The sequence below is a fragment of the Solea solea genome, chromosome 1, assembly GCF_958295425.1.
Source record: "Solea solea chromosome 1, fSolSol10.1, whole genome shotgun sequence".
Taxonomy (NCBI): domain Eukaryota; kingdom Metazoa; phylum Chordata; class Actinopteri; order Pleuronectiformes; family Soleidae; genus Solea; species Solea solea.
In genome coordinates this window covers 7,078,560-7,092,816 of record NC_081134.1, presented here as the reverse complement: position 1 = coordinate 7,092,816, position 14,257 = coordinate 7,078,560, and the positions used below count along the sequence as shown (strand labels likewise).

Genomic DNA, 14,257 nt, shown 5'->3' with positions numbered 1-14,257 from the left:
AGTCAAAACAAAAGACGCCATAACCAGAATAAATGATAAATACGGTTTTTTTTTCTCGCTTTAAATGAACCAAGAAGTTGTGAATTCTTCTTCTTGTTTTGATCACAGAAGGTGCTGTGGATTGTCCGGCGTCAACTGTCACAGAGTGAGCGCTCCCTATTGGTCAGTCCACGTGACGTCACTGGCGCTGTTTATTTCTGCTCCAAATGCATTACTTTAATTTCAATTTAATTTCAAATTCCTTAAACAGATCAGTATGACTGTTGGTGAGATGCCTTTCACAGTAGGACAGTGTTTAATAAAATAATAAAATGATCAAAATGTTTTTGAAGATTTTTCTTTAGAAAACACTCAAACCGAATAATCGATTATCTATCTATCTATCTATCTATCTATCTATCTATCTATCCACAAAATGTACCTCAAGGTGCAAGGTGGTAGTGCGCGTGTTTGGCCACAGGGAGGAGCTCACGGAGAGAGCTGGATTTTCCACTTGCTATCACTCTGTGGTGAGGAGTTGTGGCACACTCAGAGAGACACTCATGGTCAAGAATGTAAACATGGACCCTCTTTGATGCAGCTAACACTGAACACGCAACATGGACTGGCGATCTGGAGTGACACTGTGACACAGGGACACAAATAAACCATTGACGTGGTCTGCAAAGGCCTGTTTCACTGCAGCTATGTTGACAGGTCCCAGTGGAAAAAGCACAGGTGTAAATCATCAAAGAAGTGATGGCTGAGTTCCATTTATCTCCGTCCATTTTAGGATGCATGCACCACACTGTGCTGACTTACTAAGATACGCTTTCAGCTTCTTCTTCCACAACATTTACATTCATATGATATATAGACTTATTTGTAACTACATGCCGCCAAGAGGAAGAAACCCACTCAATTAAACAGGCAAATCTATGTCCTCATAGATCACACATTCTATAACAGACTTTCCCTCTCTATTACTCTGATTCAGTGGTTCATAAGGCCAACGGCCCTTCCACACGCTGAATGATGTCAACATTCTGCTTTTTTTTATTCAAATTGTCCTCATAACCAAATGAGCACATAGCCTTTGGATCGCCACTCACATCACATATATATGTATAATATACCCATGATATATAAACACAAATCCAAAGTAAACGTCTCACTGTTTACACAAAGACACTGAATTGCCAGAATCAGTCAGTCATTAAATTGGAGCTGACAGAAAAAAACACTTTTGAGGGGAGGAGTAACCGTGTGTGCGACAGACAGAAAGAGTAGATCATCAATTTCTACAAGCGAGGGATAAAATAACATCACATGAGACCTGCTTTTCAGTGTCTTTACCACCCTTGCCGACTTTCAGCCAGTCTGATTCATTACTTTTCTTCTTTCTTTCTTTTTTTTTTTCTAACTGCGGTGAAACTTTATGTGACATCAGTGGTAGGAGGCAGGGCCAAGCCTCCCCTCCGCTCAAACTACAGAGAAAATTACACCATCAGCCTCCCTCCTTCTGTGCATGGACCACCCTCCACTGTTCTCTGTTAGTGGATGCATGTGCCATAGCCGGAGCTGGAGCCTAATGAGAGCAAAGACAGAAGGAGCCCCGAGTGTGTGAGGAGAAGAATGGAGAGCTTGCACATACACAGGCACGACCACAACTGAGACGCCGAGCTGGGTCTTACCTCCGCACCCTGGACCACTGATTGAACTGTCACTGTCACTGTCACAGGTAATTTCTTTTCTGATCAAGTTACTCTCGCAGTTCATGATGTTTGTATGTTGTTGTTTTTTTTTTTATTTCATCCTTTGTGTAAAGGAGTTAAAAATTGCTGCAAAAAAATTTAAAGTCTATAGAATATTGGATATTAGAGAACTTTAGTCAGAAGTTAGATTAAAGTTTGTGGAAACTGCATCAATTGTGGAAAGCATCTCATTTATGTATTTGATCATTTTTTATTTTTTTTAACATAATTGGTGAAGCTCTAAAACTTTGCTGGAAAATAATAAAAGCCACAACAAAGTTGTATTTTTGGAAAGAAAGTGTGGAGTGTAAATGTGGCGTGGGACTTTTTAAGGCTGAAATATAAATTCTAATTGTTTAATGGAGCATGGTGTGCCAGTTGACTTCAGTGGTTGCACTCAGTCATTTGATTGACTGGCAGCGTCCTCCACAATCTGGGATGGGAAAAACCAGCCGCCGCAAAGTGTGACCTGTATGGTGGTGAAAGCCTGCATAAATATGGACGAGGTGGCTGAGAGAGGAAGAGGAGAGGAAGAGGAGAGGAGATGCTCTTCCAGTAAGACGACATAAAAACGTCGGCTGCGATTGACTTGATAAAGAGCAGCAGGGTGTGAACGGCAGACATAAACCTGGTGGTAAGAACTATACAGATGAGATTCACAGCTCTGGCCGAGGAGCCTCTGCGTAAACACTGTCACTCCTGTCAGTTCACGGCCTGTGAGATTCATACTTTGGGGTTGGAGACGTCCAGACGGGCCAGTTGCTGAGATGGAGCTATTGAAGGCAAAGACCCGTGATTACGAATGTACAGGCAAAAGTGCTCTCTGGGTAATAATAACCAACTGACAGTGCCAAAGTGTCCATGAGCTCTGACACATGGCCCATTTTTCCTGAAAGGGCTTTTTCCTTGGCTCTGAGACGGTTTATAATCTGTATACGGCATATTTAAAGTAGTACACAAACTCTTGGACGGTTTTTAAAAAATCTTTGCGTGAAGTTAATGAAAAATCACTGTTGGCTCTCTGTGCGTCATGAAAACACAAAACTTGATAGTTTGTGCTCCCCTTGAGACGAATGTGTTTTCCCATAAAAATGATAAAAGAGCATTATTCTGCTACAGCAGCAGTTTGAGCTTAGGTAATGCCCTTGGATCTGTCCCATTAACTGTGGTCGGGACTCTTCAGTGCAACTAAACATCAAGAGTTGACCACAGGAATGACTCAAAGCCCATGCTGTCTCTGTAATTGGACTCATTCACTTGTGTTTCCTCGCCATCTGTTAAGATCCTCCCCGGGTCATTTTGATGACCTCTGAATTAGAAGTGGATCATTTTGGGTTCCCGTCAGAGGTGTTGGACTAAGGTAACTCAACCTCCTTGGCCACATCCATCTTGACTGTCTTCTGTTTGGCTCCACTGCCAAAATCTGCCTGCAGTGGACTCAGCAGAGGCCCCACTTTCAGTGCCAAACCTTGCTATTGAATGTGGACGGAGGGATCATTCACTTAGCATGCATTTTTGAACGTCAATGCTCCCCTGCTTCGCTCGTTGTGCTGTCAGGAAGATTGAAACACAAGCTTTCCTTCCAAAAATAGACTCCAGAAAACATTACTCATAAATCAAGGATTCGTGCTCCCACTGCTGTTCCTTAAATAAATCAATGTAATTTATTCGCACATAAATAAATAATAAAATTTTCAGTTCGTACACGTCGAGCAGAAGCGGCAGAAGTCAAATGTATCTTTTGCTCATCGTGCCTCTGTCGTTGTGCTCATCGGTGCTCATTCAAGTGGATGCTGTCCCATTAAAGTGATGTATTTAATGTCATCCTTAGCCAATTTATTTTTATTGTCAACCAAATATGTTTTCCATCAAAACTTTGTGATTTCAGATTATTTATTATTTTCTTCAAATTCAAACAAGCCCAGTGCAAGCACAAAGGGAGGTTCATCAAAGGTCTGACCTGAGAGATCAGCAGAAACAGATCTCAGCACTTGCACACACCCAGACACCTGATACATGACTGGTAGGGGACTTAATGAAAGACAAGCTATGAGGGAATGCACAGAGAATGTGTGTAACAATAACAGATTTGTGGTGGGTGGGTGGCACTGCACACAAATTAACCAGAAGGCACATCTTGCCAGCCGGGGGGAAGGACTGTCTGCGGTGTGATACTCTGCTAGTTTTTGGTGTCGTGGCTCAATCACTTCAGAAGTGAGAGTATGTTTTGTGTTTTGAGGGAAGCTTTTGAAGCTGTAAGTGAACATTACAATGTACTACAGTGAATGAAAATGTACCTGGTTGGAAAAAAACAGCAAAAATGAGTGCAGCAACTGTTAGTGTCTTGCACTGAAGCCCAATTTAAACATCAAACTTAATCCTGCATCATCAGCCTTCACTGTTTTGCATAAATGTCTAGGCTTAAACATTAGTGGCTGCTGAATTATAGCCTCAATCAGGTCCAGTCTGTAAAACTCTGATCTCACAAATCTGTATTAATCCACATACATTTAAGCAGAGTGCTTATTATGGCCTGTTAATGTGTGAACATCTGCTTATTTGCAACAAATACAAAATAAAGCTGGAGATTATTATTTGTTTTACATGTCTTTTGTCAAACGCTGAAAATCATCCTCTGGAAACTATTATGTTTGTCAGCAATGTTGTAGCAAAACATCCAATAGTTTGAAATATTTCCATCTGCACATCAGTGGTGGACCACTGACTATCATGGGCCATTTCAGGGTTTACAAATTCAGTAGGAACCAATAGAACGGCGATGTTGGAAAGCACTGGCAGATTAACCAATACATTTTTTTGTTTTTGAATGGAATTTGCTAGCAGTTAGTGAAATGAAATCATTATAACCCTCGATTTAAAGTAAAATGACCTGTCCTTTTTATAGATCTGCAACTTTTTGGGGGTGAAAAGGAGAGGAAGAACCATGGGACCTGGAACATGGAACTTATTTGCTCTGCTTTGCTTGGCCCTCTGGAGCAACAGCTATGCCGTCACCAAGAACCCCATTCTCTCAAGGATACGAAGGGCTCCAGAGGCAAATGAAGAAAACAAAAAGTGCTCTTATACCTTTCTGGTCCCCGAACAGAAGATCACAGGCCCCATTTGTGCTGCTCGGGGTTATTCCACTGATAAAGACAGAGTAACGCGGCTGGAGGTCGCTGCAGTGCGCGACCTTCTGTCAAAGCAGCGTCGGGAGATGGAGACTTTGAAACTGGTGGTGGATGTGGATGGTAACTTGGTTAATGAGATGAAGTTATTGAGGAAAGAGAGCAGGAACATGAACTCCAGGGTGACCCAGCTCTACATGCAGCTGCTGCATGAGATCATCAGGAAGAGGGATAACTCACTGGAGCTCGCGCAGCTGGAAACACGCATCCTCAACGCCACCTCTGAGTCACTACGTCTGGCCTCCAGGTACAGAGAACTGGAGGGCAAATATGCCACGCTGTCTGCAGTGGTGAACAACCAGTCTGTGCTGATCGGAGCACTGGAAGAGCGCTGCATGCAGGTGTACAGCCGTAGACATGAGCACTCACCACAGGGACCCCCACTGGTGCAGGTGGTGCCTGAAAACATTCCTGTCAATGTGCCACGCTTCACCAATGAGATCCAGAGAGACAACGGTCGAGGCTTTGCCAGGGAGAGGGGCTCTCGCTCTGGGCCGTCACCCACAAGTGTGACCCTGGAGGCCCAGAAACCTCCTCAGAGAAACTTCAGCACTGAAGGTGAGTGAGTTCCTAATCCATCCATCCAATTCTTCATTTTAGCTATGATTCAGTGGCAACAATCCAAAACAGTCAGTTTAAGTGGAGAGCAGTCTTGACTGCAGGCCTACCATAACACAGATTTGAATACTGCTACAGGTGGGCCAGTGGCCTAATTTCTAAAAAAGGTTAAAGATCTGCAAAATCAGCTAGAATTTGGTTCCCTGCTCAACAGAAAGAGACCCAAGGCAGAGTGGAAATAAAAATGTTGTAACGTCTGAACGTAGCCTGGGGACACAAAGCAAAGCAAAGCGAAAAAACCTAACCAGTGCGATTTTGCTCATCAACAGAAATTCCTGACACATTTAGATTGGCCTTGCCAAAGAATAATAAAGTGAGTAGGATTTCAGTACAGCTGTGTAGGAAAATAATCCTCTCCTGAATATAATCCTCTACTGTTCCCTTGCATGTGAGATGTGGACAAATCCCAGGCTGCCATGATATAAGCTCCTGCATGCGCTTCTGGTAAAACTCATGTCATGAATGAGCACCTTTCCATTATTACATTAATAGCTGCGAGCTTAGGAGAGGGCTTCTCGCACTCTAAATAAACTCAGTGCTACATGTGCATGTAATTAAAATTCTTGCCATGGGAATTACCTTTTCTTACCACTTAAACATTGGGTAATGAGATATTTCAATTTTATGTTTTGACCTCATACGATTTCTCTCTCATCAGAAAAAAAAGTAACCCCCATTTTCCTGTGCTGCTCTGTGAGGACACAGCAAACAAGTGTTTCTTTGTGGACCTAGATAAATGTGTTTTCTATTAGTCTGTCTAACTATGTGGTTTTATTCTTGTTTGCTAGTCTTTCCTGCTTATTTAACCCTCTGTCAGACATGCTGTTTGTTCAACATGTAAAAGCATGGCACTGATGTAGTTGTCTGTGTCCTCTGGCAATTAAAGCGGCTAAAACGGCCACACAAAATCAAAACACTGTCTCTGGCTGTAAATATCAATATCTGACTGAATGTGGTCCATGGTTTGTGATCACAAGAATCTTTTCTTTGGAAAAGAAAACGTAAAGATTTCAGGAACAATAAAACATTACAGGACCCAAATGGCAGAAACTTGGAAAACATTTACGTAACTGCTACTACCACCTGCCTCCCTGACATACAAATCGTTCTCTCAGGTCCGTTTAGAGACTGTCTGGAGGCGCAGGAAGCCGGTCACATCACCAGCGGCATGTACCTGATCCGACCGGATGAAGCAGAGAGACCAGTGCAGGTGTGGTGTGAACAGGATATAGACAATGGAGGCTGGACTATCATCCAGAGCAGAAGAGACGGATCTGTTAACTTCTTCAGGAACTGGGAAAATTACAAGGTGATGATAAGGACACGTCTCCTTTCTCTCTCTTTCCTGTCCTTGGCCAAATACTTGGCTCATTCTGTGCTGCTGAAATACTGTGTCGCCCATTTAGATGAATGATCTAGAGCAGTGGAACTCAAACCTTTTAGACCCAAGTAGCACCTGAGAAAATAGTGAGCTCCATTATCAATTTATTCCCAATAAGATCATTTGCTCTCTCCTCATCTTCCTCTTCCTCACATACTATTTTTTGGTTTACCAGTCGAACAGTATTTCCGAAGCTCGCGTACCACTGGTGGTACATGTACCACAGTTTGAGAACCGTGGCTCTAGCGCCTTTGGGGCGACATATGATGCCTGTATATACTTGTGTGTCTTCACTTAGTGTAAAACATCACATCAGCAACACTCCTTGTCCAGTCAATAGGTTTGAGATTTCCATTATGAAAGACTAGCTGGCCCATGAGGAAGGTATGTTCCACCGCTCAATCTGCAGGCTTTCCTCTCCAAAAACACTGCTACTATGGTGCCTTCCTGGACGGATGAGCTGGTTGGCTCACTGCTCTCGCACCATATAGAGCCCCTCTGTCATCAAAGCTCTGTGAGAGTAAGATGGAGTATATCACTGCTGGCAGCCTCAGCAATCCACTGTTCCATTCGGCCCGGCCAGGCCTGTGCGTGTGTAACTGGAAGCTAAATGCCCTCCTCAGCAATGATTTGCCTCAGAACTCTGCCACAAAGTCACCACATTTGCACACACACGCACACACACATCACTAAAAAAGGAGGCCCCAGACCAAAACTCTACATCATTCATCATCTGCTGGCTCACTCCACTAATCCACAATCACAAACCTCAGCCTCCTCTACCAAGAGAAGTGTTTTGGAGGCACATGGCCAGATGTAGATTGCTCAAGGTTAGTTAACACAAGCGCCCATTCCAGTTTAAATCCAAGATAGCTGTTGGGATCGCATGACGAAGACTGCTGCTTATTTTCCGACACAAACTCTATAACATGTCCTTCTTCGGGAATGTCAAAGACAGAGGGGCATTGTTTCCCTTCGTGTACTTTTCTTTTGAAGTTTTTCCTAACAACAGAACCACGAGCCAAACGTCATCAAAAAGAAAATCCTCATTTGCTCTGTTTCGCATCCCCGCAGCATCTTCCACAGTTACTAAACAATTCTCGTGTTTCCAAACACCCAAGACTACCACATAACAAACAGTGTGCATTATTTTCTGTAATCTTTCCTCTAACCTTCCTTCTAATCTTCTTTGACTCAGAGCGGCTTTGGTAACATAGATGGGGAGTACTGGCTTGGACTGCAAAGCATCTACGGTTTGGGGAGGCAGGGCGACTACAAGCTGCTGGTGGAGCTGGAGGACTGGATGGGCAAAAAGGTCTACGCTCAGTACAGCAGCTTCCACCTGGAGCCACCCAGCGAGGACTACCGCCTGCGACTGGGCACCTACCAGGGCAACGCCGGGGACTCGCTCAGCAGCCACAACGGCAAACAGTTCACTACTCTGGATCGAGACAAGGATGCCTTCTCAGGTAGAAAAACACAGGGTTCCTTTGTGCTCCATCAGCATCCTTTGAAGTGTGCCATGTTTTTTTTTAATAAAATGTTACGCCTCTTGACCTTGGAGTAATAAGGTTCTACCTATGATCCGAGTGGTTTTACAGACATACATCCCTGACACGTCCACACCCACATATTAAAAGTGTCATACAGTAAAGCGCTCTCCTGAGCGGCTGGGGCTGAGGAGGTAGAGCAGGTAGTCCACTAGTCAGAGAGTTGCTTGTTCAAGCCCGGCTCCTCCAGTCTACATGCCGAAGTGTCTTTGGACATGACACTAAATCCCAAATTAACGGCAGTGTGTGAATGATGTGTGATAGGAAAAAAAGTGCTGTACGTGAATCACATCACTAGCAGGACTGTGGTGTGAAGGCGCTTTGAGTGTGTCAAGACTCGGGGAGACAGTAGACCATTTACATTGAACTTTATGTTTTACGTTCTAAAATCAATTCAATAAAATCGTTTCATGAATAAAACAAGATTTCCGATCGTTTAAGATTCTTAAATGTGAATATTTTCTTCATTTCTTTGCTCTGGATAACAAAGAAATCCTTAAAAGTTCATCATTTTGGTTTGTGGACAAAACAAGACATTTAAGAACTTTTATTCTCAAATGTCTTTTTTATGGACCAAACGATTAATCGATTAATCAAGAATATAATCGACAGATTAATCGACTATGAACATAATCGTTAGTTGCAGCTCTAGTGAATTAGTAACCTGCCATTGCTGCTGTTAGCAGAGGGAAGCTCACTTTGTGCAAACATTTGCAGCATTTGCCTAGAAAACAACAGATGCAGTGGAGGGTCAGGTGATCAACTCATATAGCAAAAAAGAGGGCGGGGCAGAGGTGGAGAGTCACTATATGCCATGAAACGTCAAAAACATAAAGGTTGAATTTTAAAAGTGCCGCCACTTCCTTTGTTTCAGTCTGTGAAAAACTAACACGTCATCTTCCTCTTCCCCCACAACAGGTAACTGTGCCCATTTCCATAAAGGAGGCTGGTGGTACAATGCTTGCGGCCAAGCCAATCTCAACGGTGTTTGGTACAACGGGGGTGTTTACCGCAGCAAGTTCCAAGACGGGATCTTCTGGGCAGACTACGGCGGAGGCTTCTACTCCATGAAATCTGTCCGCATGATGATCAGGCCCATAGACTGAGACTGACCGTGTAAGCCAGGCTGGTCCACAGGCAGCAGGAGACGCCATCTTGAAGCTCATTCTTGACTGTTTGTCATCAGCAATTGAATGATTTGAGATTAAAAAAAGAAAAAAAAAAAAGAAGCAGCACCAATGGAAATGAACCATCAGTGGTGACTTGAAATGCCTCCAATGACAGACTATTGTCCTCTTTGTCTTTTATCTCTTTGTAGATGAGATGTACAGGGGGAAATACTGTAACTATTTATAGTAAGACATAAAACCCCATTAGCCACCACATATGTATCATAGTGGGGAGGGGAAAATTAAAAGTAACTGCCATCATTGTGCGGTTTAATAATCCACGTTGTCTGATAAAGAAACCAATGTTTTCCTCATCATCACACCATGGGGTGGAGGCACGACATCCTCAGAGGGTTAATGAATTGATTCTTTTTATGTAAATGCATCTCTTCCTACCTCGCTAGGTTAAACATCTGAGGAAACCCTTCCAGGGTGTTTAACTTGAGATGTACTGGGAGCTGGAAAACACATCTTGTCAATAACTATATGATTTTATTTAGACTCTGTGTCCAACTCCATGTGGGAAAAAAGGAATGTACTTCAAATAACATGGTTTAGGTACATTTGATTACTGATTATAAACATTATATGTAAGTTTATATGAGCATCTTAAAGTATATGTACCAGAAACTTTGATTTATGTGCCCAATGAACATGAACAACAGTGAATAAGGGACAGGAATCCTAAGGAAACGGGGAATAATTCTGCAGAAAAGAGGACTAATTTCCTCTGCTGTGTATATATGACAATTACTCTCAAAGTGCGCTTTCAAATTGCTCTTAAAGTTTTTTTTCATTAGGCCATTGATTACATTTCAATGTGACTCTGGGAAAGACCCCAAAAAAAGGAGTCATGTTTTGTTTTGAGTGGTTTTTAAGCATGAAAACTATGCCGACCGAGCGTGTTGAGAGTTATAGGCACTGGGACAGACAACGAGAAACACATTGTGGAAAGCCAGACAGAATGGAGAGAGAGAGAAGAAGTAAAGAAAAAGAGAGGAGAGGAGAGAAGAGAGGGAGGAGATGAACTGGGATGGAATCAGGCCAAATGTCCAACTTATTTTCTCCCCCCTCTTACTTTTAAATACAGAGACATTTACATTCTTTCCACAGAGAGGTGCCTGAAGTGTATGATTTCATAAAAAAAAAAGCTCACTGACAAAATCATGGATCCCTGCACTCTGTGATCGCCAATATAACATTGATTCAGTGTCCTTTCGGGGGAAACCTCTGCAGCTGGAGGCGAGAGGAGCTGCTGTGAACAACTACATATTTTCCTCACACACACACACACACACACACACAAAAGACAAGCAGCCTTTGGTCTCCGAGTTAAAATTATGCTTTTTTTTCCCCCCTTATTGACCACAATGGCCCTCACACCCATCTCTTTAACGAATGTTTAGAAACTTATGAAGCACAGAGGCTGGTCATGGTAACATGTTTATGGACATGTAAAAAAAGAAGAAGAAGAAGCTTCCAATTAAAAACATTTTTTATAATGCTAAAATTAAACAGCAGTATAAACGGAAACATGCTGCATGTGTCATAATACTTGGTAGAACAATATTACACAATCAATGGACACAATCCATCACTGATTTAGACACTTAACATGACTTGTAAGTTACTAGTCTGTGTTCTTTTCCGTCTTGTGGGTGTGTGAGTCATGCCAATTAAATGTTGTTGTTTTGAACCGATACTCTTAAGTCCTCATGAAATTGTCGACTGTGTTCCGCAATGAAAATCTCAAGAAATGTCTCTTGCTATGCATGTGCATGTGCGTGTGTGCGTGTGTGTGTGTGTGTGTTTGTGTGTGTTTCGTGTAAGAAGGACATCTCTTTTCAAGTGGTAAAACAAGTCTGTGGTTCACAGGGTTAGGGCAAGTAGTCCTACAGTACTTATAAATCCAGAAATGTATTGGCTTCAAAACGCTGTGTTTTGTCGACTGGGAAGCGTTTAAATTGAGCAAATTATATTTTACATATTTAGTTTTTCTAGCGTCCCAAACGATACTTTTATACCTATATCACTTGTATTTGTTGCTTCTTCTTTCCTGGTGATATAGGACACAACAGCATACTTGACAAAAACCTCCAGAGCCTTATCTGTGCTCATACTTGCACTACTTGAATTTGTACTTTAAAGTATAGTTTAACCGTTTGGGAAATTCTTTTTTTTTTTTTTTCCTACTGAGAGAACAATCAGATGATTGATACCAGAGCCAGCGGGTGGTTTGTTTGCATTAACATAAAGACTCGCAGCAGAGCCAGCAGCTGTGGCTCGGTCCAAAGTTTTCAACAAATCAACAAAACAAACCCGGCACCTCACCTCACCTCACTTCACCTTAGTCCTTATTTTATCTTTATGGGAAATGAATTATCAAATGTTCTCCCTCTAAAACCACAACTTGCCTCTGTAGTTTTAGACAAAAACACTGAGCTTTGGGTCATTTTAGGTAGATTTTCCTTAAACTTTGGAAAGCTTCAGCTTTGCCTGCCCTGACCCAGTTTTTGTATTTAACATGCAGACATGAGGGAAGTATTCATCTCAGTTCACTCTGGGGAAGAAAGCATATCTGAAAATTTACTTAAAGAAAATTTTGTATTTATTTAAGACTTATTTATAGTACAAATTTATGAGCACATATGAGAGTAGATAGCTGATGTCAAAGCACTTCATCTTTCCTCCAATCACTGGGAAGTGATTTGTTTCAATAAAAAATAAAACTACTGTTCAAAAAAACAGTCTGTCAGCAGTTTGATCAGATAAATGCTTCTTGCCCCCACCCAAACCCGCACTGCTGGTGTATACACACAAATGCTCCCTCGGTCAAGTATGATAATATTGGTGGAGACCATTTTATGGATGCTCTGTTCGTTCGGTCCTCCTCCTCCGTTAACCACTGACTGAACAGCAACACTGGAGCAATTCATGAAAAAAAGCACATTTTAGCAACTTTTTCTGAAAGTGATGAGAGCATGGGTCTAAATTTAACTCAGTTTATCTCGGCTGGGCCCGAGATAGACCCATGATTGTAATGGGCCACCATCCTGTTACAAACCTGCCACTCAGAGGCTGGTGCTAACTAGCCCACAGGCTGCCAGTGTGGGATACTGTAACCCAAATCTCCCAATAACTCTGCCCTCCACACACTGAACCCTTCATATTTTAAACAGCGTCATGGGAGCATGGAAATGCATCATTTGCCACAAAAACCTACTTCTATGCAGTCAGACATTGGAACAGTGAGGGTGACATCCTCTGCTGAGGGGACCACACTCGTGCACCACCTCGGACACCAGGCCAGCAGACTGGGGGATGGCAATGTGGCTTTCGAGGTGAATGCTCTCTTTGTTACCGAGTGAAGCTTCGCTTTCTATGCCTTTTCACCGCGTTTTTGGGAAAAGTCGATTCCACAGTTTGTTGTTGTTTGCTAAAAGACATCTGCGGTTGAGCGAAATGTCCGTGAGCATCATTTATTTGCCCGCAAAACTCAGTCAGTGTCAACCAGCCAATCAACAGACAGGATGTGAGGCTGTTTTCTTTGAAAATACACACCATGACTAATTCTTGCCCCAACTGGGACAGTTAAACAACACCATAATGAAGTCCATTCCTAAGTGCTCTTTTGATTTAAAGCTTAGCAGACACTTGTTTATAAAGGATGATCAATTGGAGGCGTCTGGGAAAGCTCACCGCGCAGACAGTTTAAGTTTCCACTCCCCCTTATGAGTTGAATGACATTTTATTCAGCTGTGAAGTGAGTGCTGAGATTGTGAAAATCAGATTTATTTGAACAACCTTTTTCCCCCCAAGAGACAAGTCAGTCTAAGCCCTTAGAGCAACCTAGAGATAACAAACAAAGGGCCATCTGGGCTATGAGTTTCAGCTGCTAATAACAGACATCTAGTCTGTTAAATACATCTACTGCTGACCAATAATTCTGGTGGGTCTTATTGTTCGTGTGGTTGGAATAAAATGCTTATTTGTTCTTGACTCAAACCCGTCACGTGATCAAACAGATCTTCTCTGTAAGGAAGTGTGACCTCAGAAGAACACTGTGGAGTCAGCATTAGTCACTCGACTGGAGGACCCACTAACAGTCAGTCGACACTAGTATTAACTGTATACGTCCTGGATATATGACTCCACTTACTGTGATGAATGGCATGAGTCAATGAGGTCTGTTTAAGGCTTCAAGACTGCCTGGAGTGAGTGAGCGCAAGGAGCCATCGCTCTGACTGCTCCACTGTTTTTACACCATTGTTAAAACAGAGAGAAACATCAGGGCCTCCCACTCTAAACTGGCTCAAAGGAGACATGAGCCTCAGAGGACAACAGCACCAACCACAGAAATATTTTACATCCAGTCCAGTGGAGAAGGAAAAAAAAAAACACTGCAGTTTACATTGCACTAATGCTGGTCCTGTCCTTCAGCTGTATACTAACAATAAAGTGAACACAATATAACAGTTACAGGGGGAAATACATTGCCGCAGGAAATAAAATTTAAACCTGAAAACACATACAGTAAAAAGAGCAGAAAAAATAACACTGCTAAAAAAGTTATACAAACACAAGACAGTGGCTCATGTTCATATAAGTTAAATCAAAA

General features: G+C 42.4%; 1 protein-coding gene across 1 annotated transcript; it reads left to right on the top strand.

The window, feature by feature from the left end:
• Positions 1-1,436: 1,436 nt before the first annotated feature.
• angptl1b (angiopoietin-like 1b) lies at positions 1,437-11,341 on the top strand. Its single transcript, XM_058649971.1, has 5 exons — positions 1,437-1,720; positions 4,639-5,479; positions 6,655-6,848; positions 8,119-8,389; positions 9,389-11,341. The coding sequence occupies exons 2-5, from the start codon at positions 4,678-4,680 to the stop codon at positions 9,574-9,576; spliced, it is 1,455 nt and encodes a 484-aa protein (XP_058505954.1). The 5' UTR covers positions 1,437-1,720; positions 4,639-4,677; the 3' UTR covers positions 9,577-11,341.
• The last annotated feature ends 2,916 nt before the right edge of the window (positions 11,342-14,257 follow it).

Coding starts and splice junctions, on each gene's coding strand:
- angptl1b (XM_058649971.1), top strand. CDS start 4,678: ATGGGACCTGGAACATGGAACTTATTTGCTCTGCTTTGCTTGGCCCTC. Junction 6,849..8,118: donor GGAACTGGGAAAATTACAAG/GTGATGATAAGG, acceptor TCTTTGACTCAG/AGCGGCTTTGGTAACATAGA. Junction 8,390..9,388: donor AGACAAGGATGCCTTCTCAG/GTAGAAAAACAC, acceptor CCCCCACAACAG/GTAACTGTGCCCATTTCCAT.